At 42.7% G+C, this 14,289-nt stretch overlaps 1 protein-coding gene across 2 annotated transcripts in view; it reads right to left on the bottom strand.

Annotated features, from left to right (window-relative positions):
• The window catches only part of COPG2 (COPI coat complex subunit gamma 2), a 24,226-nt gene extending 9,937 nt beyond the window's left edge, over window positions 1–14,289 (bottom strand). Inside the window, exons 1-13 of one of the 2 annotated variants that reach the window (XM_080390672.1) lie at window positions 14,134–14,289; window positions 12,711–12,763; window positions 11,880–11,960; window positions 10,909–10,980; window positions 9,701–9,780; window positions 8,797–8,872; window positions 7,113–7,205; window positions 5,886–5,972; window positions 3,545–3,702; window positions 2,731–2,864; window positions 1,958–2,025; window positions 1,153–1,341; window positions 170–265 (exon numbers count right to left, since the gene is read on the bottom strand). In XM_080390672.1, coding sequence (XP_080246798.1) covers window positions 170–265; window positions 1,153–1,341; window positions 1,958–2,025; window positions 2,731–2,864; window positions 3,545–3,702; window positions 5,886–5,972; window positions 7,113–7,205; window positions 8,797–8,872; window positions 9,701–9,780; window positions 10,909–10,980; window positions 11,880–11,960; window positions 12,711–12,763; window positions 14,134–14,170 — 1,224 coding nt within the window. In that variant the 5' untranslated portion in view covers window positions 14,171–14,289. Of the gene's footprint in view, window positions 1–169; window positions 266–1,152; window positions 1,342–1,957; window positions 2,026–2,730; window positions 2,865–3,544; window positions 3,703–5,885; window positions 5,973–7,112; window positions 7,206–8,796; window positions 8,873–9,700; window positions 9,781–10,908; window positions 10,981–11,879; window positions 11,961–12,710; window positions 12,764–13,700; window positions 13,773–14,133 lie in introns of those variants that run through there. The other variant, XM_080390673.1, reaches the window with a different exon arrangement.

Here is a 14,289-nt window from a genome sequence, read left to right as displayed (position 1 = left end):
CATAAGCACATTTCAGACAGGTCTGACCTACAAGATAAACAAGAATGACAAGGTAACCAGTCAGGCCCCATCACCACTGTGTACCCACTGACGTAAGACAGAAGAGACCGTTCATACTATCTATCAGAGCTACTTGCCAATAACTACACAAAGAAAGTTTCACACATACATCATCCCTGAGCATGTTGGAGAGGAAAGTCATCATGACACTGTGTTTCCGAGGGTATTTCTGGCACAAAGCACTGATAGCCTGTACTACCACTACCTGCAAAACAACAAAGAAGGATGTTAGTCACGTGCATTTATTTTTCCATGAAAAAGACAGGCTTCTCACTATCTCAAGTTGTCACATCAATAGATTAAATTCAAATACAAGAAGGATGTAATTAGGTGGTGGACTCTCAGCATAAGTGTGTTAACAGCCCTGTGTAGCATGCTGTAAGATCTGGCTCTGTTAGAGGGACTGTATTTAGGACAGACTACATAAATTCAAGGGCCTTCCCTCCCTCCTCCTGTTCAGTGATGATCCTGACCTAATCCTAACTTAGTCACATTTTGTCATTAAAACTCTTTGCAATTTAAAACTTGTCCAATACTTTTTTCTTTTTCTCATAAAAACAAGAACTTAAGACCGCTGTCATTGACTTTGTATGTTGACTGCTACACTGACTTTGTAGAGACATGCTACACTCTTCAAGGCAACACCACAATGTAAAAGGAATGGGTATAGGTGAACTACCATCCTGAACCAAGTTATTACCTGAGTTTAGTCACTATAAAGTTTAAAAATTAGGTGGAAACTTATGGTTCACACTATTTCCTAACGATCACACTGAAGTGGTATAGACTCAATCAGAACAGTTAAAATCCCTCTTCCCCTCCGAAGAGGCAAGCAGAAGGCAGCACAACATTTTGCAAGATACTCCACAGGAGCCAGGAACCCACAAAAATGACATTTATCCCTTCTTGGAGTGGTAGCATGAAATGACACTGTATATTAAATTTGGAAGCAGAGGATTACACCTTCTGAATTTCAAGCTGGCTTTGCTCTATCAGACAAAATCATTGAAGGATTAATGGGAAAATCTTCATAGTAACAAGAATGGGAGAAAAACCTGCAGGTGGAAAGAGCAGAGGCCTCCAATGCCACACCTTAAACTCATCTGATATTTCTGACACGAAGGAAGAGATCTGTTTCATGAGTCTGTCTACACTGCTCTCACTGCCTGTCTTCAGCAGGGTGGTGATGGCAAGGGTAGCAATACTGCGGTTGGAGTCAGTGATGAGGTTTTCCAGATCCAGATTGCAGGCAGTGACTGCAGATGGATGCTTCATGGCCACCTGTAAAGAACGCAATTCCAAATTACATGGCAGTAACATGCTACAGTTCAAAGCTTTTGATGGGGCAAGGATTAAAGCTCATTTTTTTAAAACCTTTTTTTTCCAAGTATTGCTCCGTTCCACAAGGATTGCAACTAAATCTACATCATATGACTGCTGACAGGATGCAATCAAAGCTCAGGTTCTTTTGTTTCAGCATTTCAAAAGAACTGTAAGTTACAGCTCATGGGTTAACAGCCACAAACTGCTTCTGTTGTGGTGTGCAGCTTTGAAATCAGAATGTTACTTCCTTCACACACATCCTATCCATGCTTTTTACAGTATTAAATACCTGAGACTTCTTCCTTACAGCTGAGAGCCCAAAAGTTATCAAAACCCAGCTTGTTATAGCCCTGTGGTCCAAAAGTCAGCAAACATACCTTGAGTGCAGAAAAGATTTCTGTCACACCAGGAAATCTGGCATGGAAAAGCCAGTTCTCCAGCATGGAGTATTTCCAAATACAGTAATAACAAGAACAGTTGTTCTGCTTTAGATAACACACCATTAGGCACTGAAGTCTGGCTTCCTCTGATGCTCAGAGATTTATGCTTGTTTAGAGGTTTTGGAAACACTCACTTTATTAAGGGTCCGTACAGCTGCATATCTCAAGACAGGTTTGGGAGAACTACAGAAAAGCTGCAGCACTGAAAACAAATGAAAAAAGAATAATCAAGAGAAGTAGCTCACAACAAAATAGCAAAGCGTAGAAATGGTTTAACAAAAAACAGCTTCCAGCACTGCAACTCCAGGCACCTGTAATGTCTGGAGAGCAAGAAGGTGACAGCCCTCATGACCACACCAGATGAGGAAAGGGAAATTGCCTTGTGCTAGCACTTTCATATTGAGAGGTGCAAATAGTTTAGTAAGAATTCACCACAGCAGAAAACCACATACGGTCTCTTTCAAAGAAAGAGAACAGAGAGGAAAGTAATGTTTCCACATTCAGCTAAGCACTGCTAAATATTCATGCAGCTCCATCTATAATTTATCACTAGCTTCACAATAAAGTTAAAAATAAGCTCTCGTTTTTCATCTTAGATTAATAATAGGTGGTTTGCACAGTTGCCTGTGGCGCATCTGTACTGTCAGGTTCTCTTCTACCTTCCCTCCCACCCCAAATTCCTGCAGCTGGAAAAAGGCAAGTATTGTCCTGTGCTGCCTCTGCCACCCATTCTCAAAAGCTCTGGATGAAATGGGGAAAAGGGATCAACGTTCTTCTCATCCAAAAGCCTGGGGACAATCAGAAAATTCAGGATTTGAGTCCAGTATATTATATGTTGTACTGTCTCTGACATGCTTTACTGCCCTTTCTTTCAGCTGCATCACTGGTACAAAGGACTATGGCCAACCTGAAACAGCTGGTGCCAGCTCCCTGGCTGTGCAGTTTGGGAGATGGATGATTGCAGAAGCAGCTTCATAAATAACCATTTCATGCTTATTCCGCAGACAGCTCTCAATGAAGTCAAACAGTGGACTTTCATGGCTACAAACAGAAGACATTTCACAGTGTAATGCTGAATTACATACAAATCACTTATACCGCATTTCTGAGAAGCTGACAGAAAGCACAGCTAAGGCAGTGGCTTTCACGTTTCCTACACTGCCATATTGCTCTAAACTTTTTATTTACTGATATTCATCTTTACATTATCTTCTTCAAGCTAGAAATGCTGCATTCTAAAGATACTTTATTATTAAGTATCACATACCACTAACAAAAACATCCACAGATAAAATAATTTCATCAGGAGGTGAGTTTCTCAGATAACAATACCCTCCTTTGCTAGTATGAGAAATCACAATAGGAGAGATCTTCTTGTTTGTATCCCCTACAGTATAGGCAGATTCTTATTGCATTTGAAATGCACCTAGCTAGGCAAAGTAAAAAAATATCTCCAGAGATTATTCTGCAGTTTTAATCTAACTCATGGATAATTTTTGGCGGTGTGGTGCTAAAAATCCAAACCCCACCACACACCCACTACACATACCACCACGGAGTTCCACCTAGCATTCTGCTTCTACCTGCATTTTATTTTTAACACTACAGTTCTGCCTGTGTGTATATTTCCACAAACTTCAGAAATGTGCATTATTTTTTTTTTGAGCTACCATGGATCTCAAATTATAAATAGGTTTTGTAATTCAGATGCTGCCTCTTACCCCTCTTCAGATTCCTTCAAGAGTTTGCTTGCAATTCGGATCAGCATGCAGTATGCAAACTGGGATTTCAGTCCAGATTTAGTGAACTTATTCAGCATCTTGGAAACCGCAAGGCGATCATTTTTTCTAAGGTGATAGAGCAGCCCCAAAGCATGATACTAGGAAATCAGAAACAGAGATGTGCAGGTATTCAATATACTGTGCCATTGGAAAAGACATAAAAGGCGGCTAAAAAATCACAGTTTCATAGCAGAAATACCTTCTAACCACAAATGATCCATATTTCCTGACAAGTTACAAAGACCTACAGATAGGCAGTACTTCCTTCCCCTTCCTGTCTATCGTAAGACAGCCTCAACATATTTCTGAAGATCTAAAGAGTCATCCATGAAGTCTGTCTGTTGCCTTTTCTCCCCATTACATGTCAAACCTTCAAAGGTTTCTGTTTACTAAGTTACACTGCACAGTAACACTTGCATTTCTAGCACACTCTGTATCTAGGATATCCCAAGGCCTTTAAATGACAGCTGACCTTATAAAATCATAGAATTATGGACTGGTTTGGGTTGGAAGGGACCTTAAAGACCATCTAGTTCTAACCCCCTGCCAGGGGCAGGGACACCTTCCACTAGACCAGGTTGCTCCAAGCCCTGTTCAACCTGGCCTTGAACACTTCCAGGGATGGGGCAGCCACAGCTGCTCTGGGCAGCCTGTGCCAGTGTCTCACCAACCTCACAGTAAAGAATTTCTTCCTAATACCTAATCTAAATCTCCCCTCTTTCAGCTTAAAAGCATTCCCCCTTGTCTGTCACTACAGGCCCTACTAAACTGTCCCTCTCCAGCTTTCCTGTAGGTCTCTTTAGGTACTGGAAGGCCACTCTAAGACCTCCCTGGAGCCTTCTCCAGGCTGAACAACCCCATCTCTCTCAGCCTGTCTGCCTAGGAGAGGTGCTCCAGCCCTCTGTCATCTTTGTGGCCTCCTCTGGACTCACTCCAACAGGTCCGTGTCCTTCTTATGCTGGGGGACCCAGAGCAGATGCAGCGCCGCAGGTGGGGTCTCACCAGAGTGGAGCAGAGGGGGAGAATCTCCTTCCTCGACCTGCTGGCCATGCTGCTTTTGGTGCAGCCCAGGATATGGTTGGTTTCCTGGGCTGCAAGCACACATCGCCAGGCCATGTTGAGCTTTTCATCCACCAGCATCCCCAAGTCCTTCTCCTCAGAGCTGCTCTCAATCCATTCTCCACCCAGCTTGTATTGACTCTGGGGGTCGCCCTGACCCAGGTGCAGGACCTTGCATTTGGGCTTGTTGAATTTCATGAGGGTTGCACTCGCCCATCTCTCAAGCCTCTCAAGGTCCCTCTGGACAGCATCCCTTCCCTCCTGCGTGTTGACAGCACCACTCAACCTGGTGTCACTGGCAAACTTGCTGAGTGCGCGCTCGATCCCACTGTCCATGTCACCAACAAAGATGTTGAACAGCACCAGTCATAGTACCAACCAACCCCAGAGAAACACTGTTTGCCACCAGTTTCCATTTAGACATTAGACATTGACAGTAACTCTTTATGTGGGACCATCCAGTCAATTCCTTATCCTCTGAGTGGTCCACCCATCAAACCCATGTCTCTCCAGCCAGCACTTATCCTTGAGGCATTTATGGTGAAAGTACAAAGGAGCATTTCCACTTACTTGCCAAGTGGTTTTGGTTGTTTTGGCGGGTTTTTTTTCCGTAAGACTGATTAAGAGCAAGGCTTAATGAAGCTGCTAAACGGGCAAAAACAAAGCTAACTTTACAGGCTTGTTTCTGATTGTTAGACTGTAATGCTGACTGGACATACAGACTACTTTCATTTCCACGGCTGTTTGGAATATTTATGCAAAGATTTTCTTTTCAGGACAAATCACTAATATTCAGGGTCATCTCTGTGGTCCTGTAGCAGCTGGCAAATTTTCTCAAGGCCAAGATGAGATGCTGGTGTTCTAGGAGGCAGTGAGATAATTTCTTAAGCCTTTTGAAAACTCAGATTCAAAGCCCTTCTGCAACAACTACTGTGCAACAGTTAGCAGCATTCCAGCTGTCAGGTTAGTAAGGAAACAGCAGGGGACTGCACTAAAGAGCCAGCTCTTAATTAAGAATCTTGCACTGGGATCACAGAGAAACTCATGATTGTTTTGAAACAGCAGAGTTGTTTCCCTCCAGTTGCAATTCTTGTTTTTAAAAAGAGTATTGGAAAAAGAAAAACCAGGCACGTTTTCTACAGTTACCTTAAGAACTCCCACAATACCATTAAAACCCTGTAGTGTGTTTAGAGCTCCTCAGGGCAACCACCCTCAAACATACCTGCACCATGATGTTGTCACTAGAAGCTGCTTCTTGAGCTTCATTGATCCACCGTTTGACTACATCATAACTGATCTTCATCATATGCTGGAAGAAGCCACAATTTGAGACTGCAGACAAACTTAACATTAGAAGCACAGTGAAGACCTTAAGCCTTGTTCTCAGATTTTAAGTTTAAAGACTTCAAGACAATCTAGGGTGCTGCTGCATATTAAAGGTAACAAAGAGTAACTCCCAAATACACAGTTTGTATGGATGTGCTTGTTTGAATAAAGAGAAAATAACTCAGAGAGCTTTTGTTTATATTCAAACAGGACAGAAGACAATACTATGACAAATCACCTGCCTACAGTTAGTCCAGCAGGAAAACTTCAATTGTAAGTATTAATACAGCCTTGTTTGCACCCTTGGGGTCCTAACAGAGTCTCTACTCCACCTCATCAGCTGGACCTCTTACCTCCTGCTCTGCCTTCTTGATCTATCAATGCAGCCAGTCTCTTAATCCTATGCACCTATAAACCATTGTTTTTCTTACATCTCAGTCTCAGACTACCATACTTCCACTTGTATTCTCCTCTTTAATAAAAATATTAACCTAATGAAATCTTTTCCAGCCTTTTCTCCTAAATAAGGGAGAGAAAAACAGAGTGAACTTCTATGTCTAGCCCTCTACTACATATTAGCAAAAATAACCTTGAATTGCAGTTTTATGATGGAAGCAATTTCATGGATTTGTCGTTTGCAAAGCACAAGGCAGACTGCTTTTATTGCCTGTTACAGAACTCACATGTTCTTTCAGTGTCATCAGTGCTAGTTCTTCCATGGCACAGAACAGGTTGTTTCTACTTACTCTCACCAAACCAATAAGCACTTTCACAGTCAATGTGCTTGACTTATCAAAACAGACAAGACCCTACCCCAGAGAAATTAATGTTCTACACTAACTGCATAGAGATGCCTCAGAACTTTGCACTTAAAGTTATTACAATTGATATATTCTAAAGTGACAGAACACTAACAAAGAAGTTTGAGAAGACAGAGTCAAAGGAAACTCCATTGCTACTATTTCTTGTTTATTTTGTGGTAAGGAGATGAAGAAGAGTCATATAAAAGGTGGAGGAGATTAAGAACAAAAAAAAAGGCCAGGCAAAGGTACACATGCAGTTGACCAGCCTTCCCAGCCAAAACACAATGAGCACATTTACAGTAAACTGCTGCTTTACTTACCAAGGAAGACACCAATGCAGAACTAGACACGCTGGGAACCTTGTCCACAATAGCTTGCTTCATGTATCTCTCAATGGCTTGTAGCATCGTACCCTATTGAAAGGGAAAGTGTTGATATTCCAGAGGCAGAACTTAAAAGCACTATAAGGCAAAAATAGAGAATCATAAAGTGGTTTCAGTTGGAAGGGACCTTAAAGATCATCTAGTTCCAACTCCCTTGCCAGGGGCACAGACACCTTCCACTAGATCAAGCTGCTCCAAGCCCTGTCCAACCCGACCTTGAACACTTCCAGGAATGGGGCAGCCACAACTTCTCTGTGCAACCTGTGCCAGTGCCTCACCACCCTCACAGTAAAGAATTTCTTCCTAATATCTCATCTAAATCTATCCTCTTTCACTTTAAAACCATTCCCCCTTGGTCTATCACTACAGGCCCTCTTAAATAGTCTGGCCCCATCTTTCTTACAGGCTCCCTTTCAAGTGTTGAAAGGCCACTTTAACATCTGCAGAGCAGTTCAGCAGCATCCCAGACTCTGGGGGAAGTCTCCTCCTCCTGCAGGTCCTTACCGTTGCAAGTTTCATTCTTCTGCATTACTGGCCCCTCTTCCTACTGTGTGTGTTGGTGGGGGAGTTTTTGGCTGTTTGGCTGTCAGTCTGCTGCAGGTTGTGCTTGGAACCAGCTACCTAACTCCTTCTCAGACTCCCTGATGTTACACAGACTTCTCAACTCGTCCTGCAGCTCAGCCACCTGCTGCAGGAGGTCCTCCACCTGTGCGCACCTTTTGCAAGCACATCTGATGCCTGCCCCTGCCCCAAGCAAAAGGTCCAGGTGCTTCCTGCAGTTTGCAGCCTGCACCCTCTTCCTTCAGCAACTCCATCTGGGTGGAGGCATTTACCACCACTGGGGCAGATGGTGCAGACTGCCCAGCTGAAGCTGCAGGCTTTGCCATCAGAGGAGTGCCCACCGTTCTGCCATGAGGGTCAGGTAGGATGAGTGCCCTTGACCTGTGCAGATGGTCACAGAACCACAGCTGGTTGCTGGGTTGAAGTCTCTCCACTTAGCCAGCAGCCTGTCCCTCCTTTAAGAGGCATCCTCCCTGCATGCTGGTTTGCTTGTCCTCTAGCACTCCCCAGGACTGCTCTTTATGGGAGTGGAGGGTGGCCACTGTTACTTCTGGCCCTGTCTGTGCCTGGTCAGCTGCTCTTAAGCATGCTGCTGGCTCCTGGCAGGTCTCTGTACCTGCCTGGGGTTTCTTCAGCTCTGGAAACATGCCCACACCAGAGCTGAGAGCCCGGCCAGATACTCAAAAAGCAAAGCATATTCACAGCATGATTCAAAAGGCTATCAGAAAAAAAATCTTGAACTAATTCTGAGAACACATACTTCTGCAAGGGAGAGATGAGTATAAGCTGCCAACCCTGAAGGTTTAGTGACATTATCAAAGTCTACAGAAAAGTAACCTCAGATTAGAAACCAGAAGGCAGGAGCTCTGGAGCTCTAACTCCATGTTTACAGTGCTACAGCTCCACAGAGTTCCTCACATGTGCAGAGGGCTTCAGAGCTGTCCTCCCTAAAGCAGCAGTTCCATTACTACTATAAGGATACACCCTGCAAGAGAGTGGTTTTTCCTGGTTTAAATACTATTACCATCTCTCCCTTAACAGTGATGTGATTTGTACTTACATCAGTGATCCTGCAGAGTGCTCTGATGGCCGGGCCTCGGTATACATCTTCCTTCCCTGTCATGTCTTTGGTCAAACTAAAATAATCAAAGACACCCTGTTAACCCTTCTTTAACATCAATGTCTTGGTCTTTGTGTGACATTTACCTCATCTCATTTAATGATTCTTCAAGTTGCTACCATGTGACTGCTAAGCTCTAGTATTGGCTAGAAAACTTCTTAATAATTAGCTATTTGAAAGTTATTAACATTAGTTTCTGGGGAAATACAAATCATTACAAAATGCACAGTCAATAATAATGCTTTGCCATAGGCCTGTTTCATTTAGCTCAGCCATTCTACTTCTTCGCAGCGTTGTTCTTTCTACAACATAAAATTTTTGGTTTAGATAATTGTGAAGTTTAGTTCGTTAAACAGCTTTAAAAAATATATAAATCAATCACTTAGCACATGCCACAGATCTCATTTTTTGCTCTCGCAACAAATGTAATGTCTAACCTGTAGTAAAAAAAATTGGTAATTCAGCTGGCAGACTGAACTGAGCTTTTCACTGCTTTTCCCTAACTGCTCTGACAGCAAAATGAAACAGAAGTCACAGTCTAGGTTTTGAAAAAAACATCAAGCACCAACGATTTAAAAAAACCCACACCACCACAAGAAAACAAAGCAGAACCAATTGATAGACTGTAGGCAAGCCTCTTGCCATTTCAGAAAAGCGTTACAACACAGTAGGAAGAAACTAACACTTCATGTGGTGACACATACTCTGTATCATGAAACAATTTTTCTCTTGCTGTATCCTTTATAAAGCATAATTACAGAAAATCACAGCAGCTAAAACAAACACATTAAGATGCAGCTAGCTGTTTCAGAGCTCTGATACTGTTTGCTGTAGGTTCTACTACCTGCTTGTGACAATGATGACGTCCTCTGAAATATTGGCCATCTCTTTGATAGTAAGGTAACACATTCTTCTAAGTGTTTGCTGTAAAAGTGCATTGCAGAAAGACATTAAACTCAATGGTAATTATGAATAAACACTCCCTAAAAGTTCTAAAAGTTAAAGAAACTTGAAAGTTAAATAAACTTTTAAATAGGACACCCTCTTCCCCTCTTTACACAAAGTTATAAGCACACAAACAGAACTATGCTTGACAATTGGATAAGAGCCTTACTCCCTGTTACCAAACAAACCCGGAGAAGAATAAGAGATACATATCTTGTGAAATTATAAAACTAAAAGAATTAATCCACATTTTAATTTTGAAAGAAGTGATATATGTCTATATGCAGAAGCCTCACAATCATCAGTTAAAAGCTGTAAAAACAACTTCCTGTGATCTGTTATTGTAAAAGAAAAACAGAAATATGCAAAGAGCACTGACACTTTTAATTCTTTGAATGACATTTACATTAAAAAAAGCCTCTACTTTCTAAAATGTGGCTATGAGAAAGGTCCCAAACACTCTGTACTTCCAAAATTTTATTCCACCTTCAAACAATGACACCTGCAACCTTCCTCAGCCAAATTTCTAAAAATCTGAAGTGCCAGTTCATTTTTAATAAAAATGAGTGAGAGCCATCACATGACACATACCCCTCTGAGTTTTTACACTCTGTGCAAAAGAGATCAGAGAACTTTAATACTGGGTGAAGTCCAAAGTTTAATCCAGCATTTTTAGGATGTTCTCATCACTTGACTGCAACCTGATTCATTAATAGAGCAAGCTGTTCTACGGAATAGCAGTATTTGACCTACAGGCAACTTTAAAATTCTATTTTCAGTTAAGCATACGGTGATTATTTCCAAGTGTAAGAAACAGTCATAAAATTACAACGATTTGTATATTAAGGCTTTCTGTCATTATTCACATTCTTTACAATAATTCCACTCGGGGGGGAGGAAAAAAACCACTAGCAAAACCAACCTATAGAAGTAACCATATGTTATTATTCAATCATTTGTTTCCAAACCATGAATTGCCTTCAGCAAGTACTCTGCATGCAGAGCTTGTTCTCTGAAGTACTTGCCTCTCACATCCCAATATCCAGCTGTTACTGCAAATCCAGACAAAAGCAGGGAGGCAGCAAGTTGTAAACACTAGGTACTTACATCATTAGACTGAAATAATCTGGTCATTGCAAAAAAAGCTTCTGTGGCTTCAGTGGTTCCAAAATGTTCACCCTGAAAACAGCATATAAAAAATGAGGGAAAAACCACCACCATTATTCAGCTGCCTCTACCTTTCAGCCCTCATTTATAATACCTTCCCACACACCAAGAATATTTTTTTTTGAGACTTTTTCTCATGTTAGAAACCATCCCTCCCTCACTTCGTGTTTCCTGGGGAGTACATGGCCAGTTTACCATTATTATCTACTTGATACCAACATAAATGCCATCCCAATGCGACAGTGATAGAATAGTTTGTCAAGGAGCCTGTGTTCCCTCTTTTGACATTAGTGTGTCCGCAGTTGTTTTTGTGTCGTGTTTGTTAACTAGAAGGATCCCCTTGCTTAAAAAGAATCTGCTTAAAGATCACTGGCGCTAATTAAGACTGAACAGCATAGGTCCCTCCTAACTGATCATAACTCCTGTTAAATACTGCCTGACATGCAGGAAACCTGATCTATGTGGATACTTAAAGAAAATCTCCTTCCTTATCACACTTCCAACATCTCCCCAAAGAAAAAGACTTTCCACTTCATCACTTCCTTCCTGAGCTCTTACCTCACCTCAGTTATTCCTACTTCAGCTAGGCAAACACAAGCGGCTTTTTAATTACATGGTGCTGCAGTGATCACAGACCAAGCAGCAGCTCTCACTTTGCACTCAGGGGAGAAAAGAGGGGAAAAAAAAAAAAAAAAAAAGTCTTAAAAGCTTCAGTGACATCTCATTCACCTTAGCGGCAAAGTCAGAGGAGAGCACACAATATCACAGCATAAAAACTCCATTTCTGATCTCCTTAAAAGCTACCTCCCAAGTCTGACAGGAAGAGGTATAAAACTTCTTTCACACTGGAAGTTGTTAGAAAGCAGGTTCAGGAATGTTCATTCTGGCTGGGAAGAAATCATAACAGTTACCTGGTTCAGCAAGTAAAGTATCTTGGTAAGGATGTGCAGGCATCTTCGTGGATTTATGGGGGTCTCATTAAAGATACGTGCCTACAAACACAGCATAAATACTGTCTTACAGTATAGTCCAACAATAATAATTTCTCTTTCACCATAAAATATAAAGCAATTTGTTTTCAATCAGGTAGCTTACAATTTTTTTCATTCTAAAAATGTGTCCCGGAGAATATACTCCTGTTGTTCCACTCATGCATGTTTAGTTTGCTGGCTGGACAGCAATTTGAACAAAAGACAACAACTTGGTATACCATCTGGAACTAGCAAAAATACTTCAAAATAAAAGCATAACAACTTATTTATTTCCATAGCACCTGTAGCCCAAAGACTATTTAGCACTAGTCTGTAGGAACACAAAACTGAAACTATTAAGTTCCTACTTACAGTTCTTTGTACCCACAAAAAATCCCCATTATTGAACCACATGTTCATCTCACCACTTGCAATCATTCCTGGAGTACACAAAGAGAAGCAGGAAAACCTGTTACACAGTATGTTGAACAAGCATTGGAAAACATGTCACCTCTTCAGAAAAAGGACCCTGAGATGCTGTATGTCTACATGGAAGGCAGAACCCACAAGTAACCTAATTACCATATATTAACCCCTTATGGAGTAACTTCATGTGGACTTAATTCACATACCCTGTGGTTTGAAATTAACTAAATTAATTTAGCCATTCATGTTTACGAAGAGTTGTACTGTAAACCTTCCTTAAGCTTCTAACACTGCCTAAAGGAAAAAAAAATAAAAAATCCAGCATTATACTACGATTACTCATACCTCCTGAAGCACAGCACTCTTCTCCAAATGCTGAAAAGGATTAGAGCCACTACCTGAGGAACAAATGAGACATGTCAGTTGAGGAAGTGCATTCTTCACAAAAACCAGCAGAATTGAACATGCTGGAACTGCCCCTAAACATTACAAAAACACCTCACTGCTACAGTGACATACTTCTTGGAATAACTGATGTTCTCCACCAAGAGCTCTGAATCCACTTTCTTAAATTGTATGTTCACAGTTACAGAAAATAAAAAGGAAGGGAGCACTTTCAGCACAGCTAGAACATGAGGATGAAGAAAGATGTTTACAAGTAAATTTGCCTTAATACTCCCTTTACATAACACTATTTATTCTTTATCTTTTCCCGCTCCCATTTTTATTCCTTCAGGCACAGAAAGCACTGAAAGTATCAGGACAGAGCTGCTGGCCAGAATCTGAAAGAGAAGTATATAAATCAATGCACCACTAAAACAAGCTACTCTGCAAACTCCACAAACAGTCTGGCTGCTGCACATCACAACAGTGCTAACACTAGACTATCTCCATACTGTAACTTTGCAGCCTTCTAACAGTCCAGATCCCAGATTTTTTGGAGATGGCACGTTTCTGTCAGCAGCATACAGAGGAGACCAACCTTCTAATCCACATTCATAGTGGAACTGCCACTCAAAACCACCATACAGACATATAAATCCCTCCAAACCCTCACTACTGCTACTGGCCCTTTTCTCCCAGCAGTAACTCAATTCGTTTATTCTTCAAGTTCTTACATCGCAAGCAGAAGGAAAGCGAGAATGAAACTAACTCAACCCATCTGGGCACATCTTGCGGCTCAGAAGACCTTTGAGCAACAGCAACATAAAATTCAAGACGGCACCAGTTACTACAGGCAACCTGAACTTAGTTTCCAGCGAAAACGCGCAGGTGATGGCTTCATTCACAACATCTGTACCTAACGTGATGGGTTTTTTCCCGCCCGCCGGGTACCTGAACGCCTCTGCTAATGGCACAAGGTCCGTGTGTGGGACCGGCTGCCGCCCTGCTGCCAGGCTGAGATGCGGCCCCCAGTCCAGCCCAGCCCAGCTCCTCCCCACCACGGCGGGGGCGGGAAGAGACCGCCCGCCGCAGCCCGAGTGTTGAGAGGAACCGGATTCCTTTCAAGCACCGCCTCAGGGCCCGGGGCGGGCCCTGCAGCCCGCGGACCGTCCAGAAGGGCCGCGGGAGGATCCGAAGGAGGCCGAGGCACCAGCAAGCAGGTGGGACCTCCCTCCTCAGCGGCCGTTACCCCCCTTCACCTCAGCGGCCGCTACAGGCCGCGGAGCGCGCTGGGCGCCTAACGATGGCTCCCCGCAGGGCCGTACCGCTACGCCCGCCCCTGGGCCCGCCTCCGGCTCCCTCCCTGCCGCCGCCAGCCCCGTACCAGACTCCTCATCCTTCTTATCAAACTTCTTAATCATATCGCCGCCGATTGCCCCCCTCCCTCAGAGCTGCACGGCCGCGGGAGTTCCCGCCGGAAGATCCGCCTCCCCCGCATCCTCTACCATCTCATTGAGCTGCAGGACTGTCATTCAACCCC

Source organism: Falco punctatus (genome assembly GCF_963210335.1).
Source record: "Falco punctatus genome assembly, chromosome: 6".
NCBI classification, from domain to species: domain Eukaryota; kingdom Metazoa; phylum Chordata; class Aves; order Falconiformes; family Falconidae; genus Falco; species Falco punctatus.
Note: the sequence above shows the minus strand (reverse complement) of the source record. Positions and strands in the feature narration are given on the sequence as shown.